General features: G+C 46.5%; 1 protein-coding gene across 2 annotated transcripts in view; it reads right to left on the reverse strand.

The window, feature by feature from the left end:
- Nucleotides 1-7,500, reverse strand: part of LOC139550053 (kinesin-associated protein 3-like) — a 73,091-nt gene that overhangs the window by 3,409 nt on the left and 62,182 nt on the right. For both annotated transcript variants that reach the window (XM_071360637.1, XM_071360636.1), the window contains exons 16-17: nt 2,472-2,570; nt 2,107-2,192 (exon numbers count right to left, since the gene is read on the reverse strand). In XM_071360637.1, coding sequence (XP_071216738.1) covers nt 2,107-2,192; nt 2,472-2,570 — 185 coding nt within the window. The remainder of the gene's footprint in view (nt 1-2,106; nt 2,193-2,471; nt 2,571-7,500) is intronic.

A 7,500-nucleotide genomic window follows, 5' to 3' on the forward strand; every position in this document is an offset into this window, starting at 1 on the left:
GGGGAGAGAGAGAGAGAGAGAGATGGAGGGAGGGAGGGAGGGAGGGAGGGAGGAGAGGGGAGAGGCAGGGACAGGGAGAGAGAGAGAGAGAGAGAGAGAGAGAGAGAGAGAGAGAGAGAGAGAGAGAGAGAGAGAGAGAGAGAGAGAGAGAGAGAGAGAGAGAGAGAGAGAGAGAGAGGGAGGAGAGGGGGATGGAGGGAGGGGGAGAGGGAGGGAGAAGGGTGTTGGAGGGGGAGGTAGAGGGAGGGAAGGGGAGAGAGAGAGGGAGGGAGAAATGTGTGTGGTGAGTTATGGAGTTCACTAAATTATTATGTAACTGTGGTGGTCAACTGACTCTCACACAACTCCCTTCAAATCTAGTTTCATTTTAATTGTCACATGCGCTGAATACAACGGGTGTCGACTTCACAGTGAAATGCTTACTTACAAGCCCTTCCCAATGAAGCAGAGTTAAAAAATAATTATACAGTTGAAGTCGGAAGTTTACATACACTTAGGTTGGAGTCATTAAAACTCGTTTTCAACCACTCCACAAATTTCTTGTTCACAAACTATAGTTTTAGACAGATTATTTAACTTATAATTCACTGTATCACAATTCCAGTGGGTCAGAAGTTTACATACACTAAGTTGACTGTGCCTTTAAACAGCTTGGAAAATTCCAGAAAATTATGTCATAGCTTTAGAAGCTTCTCATAGGCTAATTGACATCATTTGAGTCAATTGGAGGTGTACCTGTGGATGTATTTCAAGGCCTACCTTCAAAGAATTTCCCTGTATTTTGCGCCATCCATCATTCCTTCAATTCTGACCACTTTCCCAGTCCTTGCCAATGAAAAACATCCCCACAGCATGATGCTGCCACCACCATGCTTCACTGTGGGGATGATGTTCTCGGGGTGATGAGAGGTGTTGGGTTTGCGCCAGACATAGCGTTTTCCTTGATGGCCAAAAAGCTCAATTTTAGTCTCATCTGACCAGAGTACCTTCTTCCCTATGTTTGGGGAGTCTCCCACATGCTTTTTGGCGAACACCAAACGTGTTTGCTTATTTTTTTCTTTAAGCAATGGCTTTTTTTCTGGCCACTCTTCCGTAAAGCCCATCACTGTGGAGTGTACAACTTAAAGTGGTCCTATGGACAGACACTCCAATCTCCACTGTGGAGCTTTGCAGCTCCTTCAGGGTTATCTTTGTTCTACACACAGGAGGATACCCCTCAGAGAGACTGGGGTACACACAGGAGGATACCCCTCAGAGACTGGGGTACACACAGGAGGATACCCCTCAGAGACTGGGGTACACACAGGAGGATACCCCTCAGAGAGACTGGGCTACACACAGGAGGATACCCCTCAGAGAGACTGGGGTACACACAGGAGGATACCCCTCAGAGAGACTGGGCTACACACAGGAGGATACCCCTCAGAGACTGGGGTACACACAGGAGGATACCCCTCAGAGACTGGGGTACACACAGGAGGATACCCCTCAGAGACTGGGCTACACACAGGAGGATACCCCTCAGAGAGACTGGGCTACACACAGGAGGATACCCCTCAGAGAGACTGGGCTACACACAGGAGGATACCCCTCAGAGACTGGGGTACACACAGGAGGATACCCCTCAGAGAGACTGGGCTACACACAGGAGGATACCCCTCAGAGAGACTGGGGTACACACAGGAGGATACCCCTCAGAGAGACTGGGGTACACACAGGAGGATACCCCTCAGAGAGACTGGGGTACACACAGGAGGATACCCCTCAGAGAGACTGGGGTACACACAGGAGGATACCCCTCAGAGACTGGGGTACACACAGGAGGATACCCCTCAGAGACTGGGGTACACACAGGAGGATACCCCTCAGAGAGACCGGGGTACACACAGGAGGATACCCCTCAGAGAGACCGGGGTACACACAGGAGGATACCCCTCAGAGAGACTGGGGTACACACGGGAGGATACCCCTCAGAGACAGAGGTACACACAGGAGGATACCCCTCAGAGACCGGGGTACACACAGGAGGATACCCCTCAGCTCCTGTAGTGGCATGTGTTTCTACCTCTGTTATAGGGTTTAACTCAGTAATAGTATGTTACTTACAGCGATTATGTCCAGAGTGTTGTCACAGACCTTGCGTATCTCAGCATTCTTGTCGTGCATCAGGTCGATAAGGTACGCCGGAGCCTCTGAGATGAGGGTTAAGGGTTACAACTCTGGGAAGTCTGAGGTCCCCTGGTTCAAGGCCCAAACACCCAACGTACAGTAATGATGTGGTTTTCCATAGGAGGAGGAGGAGGAGGATGAGGAAGAGCATTCAGAGAATAATGGACTTTAATAGTTATAACTGAAAAATTATATTTCACGCTTTACTCAAGTATTAACCGGTCAAAATACAACAACAAAATGGACTATGCATCAAGATGTTTTAAACGTAAGAAGCAGTGCATTGTGGGTAGGAAGGATACGTGTCTCTTTAATGATGACCTCCCTGGTGGCCTGGTGGAAAACCATCTGGTAGAACACATAGACGATCTGACACACGAACTCATCGTCCTCCTGTTGGGCTGCAGGGAGAAACAACCATCATAGACAGGGTGGCTTCGTCAAGAAGGGAAACCAAACCTGATATCTAAAACCACAGGACAACTGTTAACATCCTTCAGATCGGGGTGTTTAACAGCCACATGCACAGTATGAAGTGTTTATCTTTATGTATGAGGCTGAGCATTGTTGTGAGAAGTCTGTATTTCGCCCAGGCAGGGTTATCGTATCCGAATCGTCTGAAAAGATACGGATAGCCGCTCCACTTCTCCATCAGTTCAATAAGAAGTCCTGTCATGTTGGTTCTGATCCACTTCTCCATCAGTTCAATAAGAAGTCCTGTCATATTGGTTCTGATCCAGGTCTCCATCAGTTCAATAAGAAGTCCTGTCATATTGGTTCTGATCCACTTCTCCATCAGTTCAATAAGAAGTCCTGTCATATTGGTTCTGATCCAGGTCTCATCAGTTCAATAAGAAGTCCTGTCATATTGGTTCTGATCCAGGTCTCATCAAGTCAAAGACAATATCAACTCCTCAACACACTTGACCCTCTTCAATTCGCCTACCACCCTGACAGATCCACGACAACGCAATCGCCATGTCAAAAGGAACGCATATGGACAAAAGGAACTGGACAAAAGGAACTGGACAAAAGGAACTGGACAAAAGGAACTGGACAAAAGGAACTGGACAAAAGGAACTGGACAAAAGGAACTGGACAAAAGGAACTGGACAAAAGGAACTGGACAAAAGGAACGCATATGGACAAAAGGAACTGGACAAAAGGAACTGGACAAAAGGAACTGGACAAAAGGAACTGGACAAAAGGAACTGGACAAAAGGAACGCATATGGACAAAAGGAACTGGACAAAAGGAACTGGACAAAAGGAACTGGACAAAAGGAACTGGACAAAAGGAACTGGACAAAAGGAACTGGACAAAAGGAACTGGACAAAAGGAACTGGACAAAAGGAACTGGACAAAAGGAACGCATATGGACAAAAGGAACTGGACAAAAGGAACGCATATGTGAGGATGCTGTTCATTGACTACATCTCGGCCTTCAATACCATAGTGTCCTATAAGCTCATTACAAAGCTCACTGGGTCTGAACTCCTCCCTATGCAACTGGGTCCTGGACTTCCTGACAGGCCGACCACAGGTGAAGGTAGACAACATTACCTCCTCGACACTGATTCTCAACACGGGGGCCCCACAAGGGTGCGTCCTCAGTCCCCTCCTGTTCTCCCTGTATATCCACGACTGACTGGCCCCACACAGTACCAATTCCATCATCAAGTTCGCTGATGACACGACAAGACCTGATTACCAACAATGACGAGACAACCTACAGGCACTCTGACGGCGTCGTGCCAGGTAAACAACCTCTCCCTCGTTAGCAAAACAAAGGAGCTGATTGTGGACTTCATGAGGAACCAGGCTGGACACCATTCTCATCAACGGGGCCGCCGTGAAGACGGTCAATAACTTAAATTCCTTGGCGTACACATCCCAGAGAAGCTGAAATGGTCTAACCACATGAACACTGTGGTGAAGAAGGCACGACAGCAACTCTTCAACCTCAGAATGCTCCAAGGAAATCCGTCCTGTCCCAGAGGGCTCTCACAGTGTTCTACAGGAGCACCATCGAGAGCATTCTGTCAGGCTACATCACAGCCTGGTATGGCAACTCCACCGCTGCTGACCGCAAGGTTCTTCAGACAGTAATACGTGCAGCTGAACGCATCATTGGGTGCTCACTTGCCTGCCCTACAGGACCCCTACAACACCAGGTGTCGCAGGAAGGCCAAGAACATCATCATGGACCCCAGCCCTGTTCTCCCAGCTTCAATCACTCAGACGGGGGCAGTACGGGAGCATCATGGCAAAAACTGGAACTGGCCAATAGTTTCTACCCTCAGACCATCAGGCTGCTGAATAGCCCCTTCTAGACAGCTACCTGCTGCCCCCTGCTGCCCCCCCTATGGACTGTACCCATGTGACTATTAAACACAGTACCCTGTAACCCTGTACATGTGACTATTAAACAATAAGGGGTGCGTGCTTAGTCCCTTCCTGTACTCCCTGTTCATCCTCGCAAGACTTCAACACCATCGTTAAGTTTGCTGATGACGGTGTTAGGCCTGACCCTTGACGATGATGAGACAGCCTATAGAGAAGAGGTCAGAGACCTGGCAGTGTGTACAACTTCTCCCTCGATGTCAGCAAGACAAAGGAGCTGATGGTGGACAACAGGAAACAGAGGGCAGAACACGCCAGCCGTTCACATCGACGGGGCCGTAGTGGAACGGTTCTAGTGCTTCAAATTCCTCTGTGTTCACAGCGTATTCAGAAAGTATCCAGAAAGTATTCAGAAAGTATCCAGAAAGTATTCAGAAAGTATTCAGAAAGTATCCAGAAAGTATTCAGAAAGTATCCAGAAAGTATTCAGAAAGTATCCAGAAAGTATTCAGAAAGTATTCAGAAAGTATCCAGAAAGTATCCAGAAAGTATTCAGAAAGTATTCAGAAAGTATTCAGAAAGTATCCAGAAAGTATCCAGAAAGTATCCAGAAAGTATTCAGAAAGTATCCAGAAAGTATTCAGAAAGTATCCAGAAAGTATTCAGAAAGTATCCAGAAAGTATCCAGAAAGTATCCAGAAAGTATTCAGAAAGTATTCAGAAAGTATTCAGAAAGCATTCAGAAAGTATCCAGAAAGTATCCAGAAAGTATTCAGAAAGTATCCAGAAAGTATTCAGAAAGTATTCAGAGAGTATTCAGAAAGCATTCAGAAAGTATCCAGAAAGTATTCAGAAAGTATTCAGAAAGTATTCAGAGAGTATTCAGAAAGTATCCAGAAAGTATTCAGACCCCTTGACTTTTTACACGTTTTGGATAAAACTCACCTACTGTTTGTGTGGCAGTATGTGCGTAGGATACCTACTGTTTGTGTGGCAGTATGTGCGTAGGATACCTACTGTTTGTGTGGAAGTATGTGCGTAGGATACCTACTGTTTGTGTGGCAGTATGTGCGTAGGATACCTACTGTTTGTGTGGAAGTATGTGCGTAGGATACCTACTGTTTGTGTGGAAGTATGTGCGTAGGATACCTACTGTTTGTGTGGAAGTATGTGCGTAGGATACCTACTGTTTGTGTGGAAGTATGTGCGTAGGATACCTACTGTTTGTGTGGAAGTATGTGCGTAGGATACCTACTGTTTGTGTGGAAGTATGTGCGTAGGATACCTACTGTTGGTGTGGAAGTATGTGCGTAGGATACCTACTGTTTGTGTGGCAGTATGTGCGTAGGATACCTACTGTTTGTGTGGAAGTATGTGCGTAGGATACCTACTGTTTGTGTGGAAGTATGTGCGTAGGATACCTACTGTTTGTGTGGAAGTATGTGCGTAGGATACCTACTGTTTGTGTGGAAGTATGTGCGTAGGATACCTACTGTTTGTGTGGCAGTATGTGTGTAGGATACCTACTGTTTGTGTGGCAGTATGTGCGTAGGATACCTACTGTTTGTGTGGAAGTATGTGCGTAGGATACCTACTGTTTGTGTGGCAGTATGTGCGTAGGATACCTACTGTTTGTGTGGCAGTATGTGCGTAGGATACCTACTGTTTGTGTGGCAGTATGTGCGTAGGATACCTACTGTTTGTGTGGAAGTATGTGCGTAGGATACCTACTGTTTGTGTGGCAGTATGTGTGTAGGATACCTACTGTTTGTGTGGCAGTATGTGCGTAGGATACCTACTGTTTGTGTGGAAGTATGTGCGTAGGATACCTACTGTTTGTGTGGAAGTATGTGCGTAGGATACCTACTGTTTGTGTGGCAGTATGTGCGTAGGATACCTACTGTTTGTGTGGAAGTATGTGCGTAGGATACCTACTGTTTGTGTGGAAGTATGTGCGTAGGATACCTACTGTTTGTGTGGAAGTATGTGCGTAGGATACCTACTGTTTGTGTGGAAGTATGTGCGTAGGATACCTACTGTTTGTGTGGCAGTATGTGTGTAGGATACCTACTGTTTGTGTGGAAGTATGTGCGTAGGATACCTACTGTTTGTGTGGAAGTATGTGCGTAGGATACCTACTGTTTGTGTGGCAGTATGTGCGTAGGATACCTACTGTTTGTGTGGAAGTATGTGCGTAGGATACCTACTGTTTGTGTGGAAGTATGTGCGTAGGATACCTACTGTTTGTGTGGAAGTATGTGCGTAGGATACCTACTGTTTGTGTGGAAGTATGTGCGTAGGATACCTACTGTTTGTGTGGCAGTATGTGTGTAGGATACCTACTGTTTGTGTGGCAGTATGTGCGTAGGATACCTACTGTTTGTGTGGAAGTATGTGCGTAGGATACCTACTGTTTGTGTGGCAGTATGTGCGTAGGATACCTACTGTTTGTGTGGCAGTATGTGCGTAGGATACCTACTGTTTGTGTGGCAGTATGTGCGTAGGATACCTACTGTTTGTGTGGAAGTATGTGCGTAGGATACCTACTGTTTGTGTGGCAGTATGTGTGTAGGATACCTACTGTTTGTGTGGCAGTATGTGCGTAGGATACCTACTGTTTGTGTGGAAGTATGTGCGTAGGATACCTACTGTTTGTGTGGCAGTATGTGCGTAGGATACCTACTGTTTGTGTGGCAGTATGTGCGTAGGATACCTACTGTTTGTGTGGCAGTATGTGCGTAGGATACCTACTGTTTGTGTGGCAGTATGTGCGTAGGATACCTACTGTTTGTGTGGCAGTATGTGTGTAGGATACCTACTGTTTGTGTGGCAGTATGTGCGTAGGATACCTACTGTTTGTGTGGCAGTATGTGTGTAGGATACCTACTGTTTGTGTGGCAGTATGTGCGTAGGATACCTACTGTTTGTGTGGCAGTATGTGCGCAGCTATAAAATGGATGTCTTTGTATAATGGACTTCAGAACGTTC

Source organism: Salvelinus alpinus, chromosome 23 (assembly GCF_045679555.1).
Source record: "Salvelinus alpinus chromosome 23, SLU_Salpinus.1, whole genome shotgun sequence".
NCBI classification, from domain to species: Eukaryota; Metazoa; Chordata; class Actinopteri; order Salmoniformes; family Salmonidae; genus Salvelinus; species Salvelinus alpinus.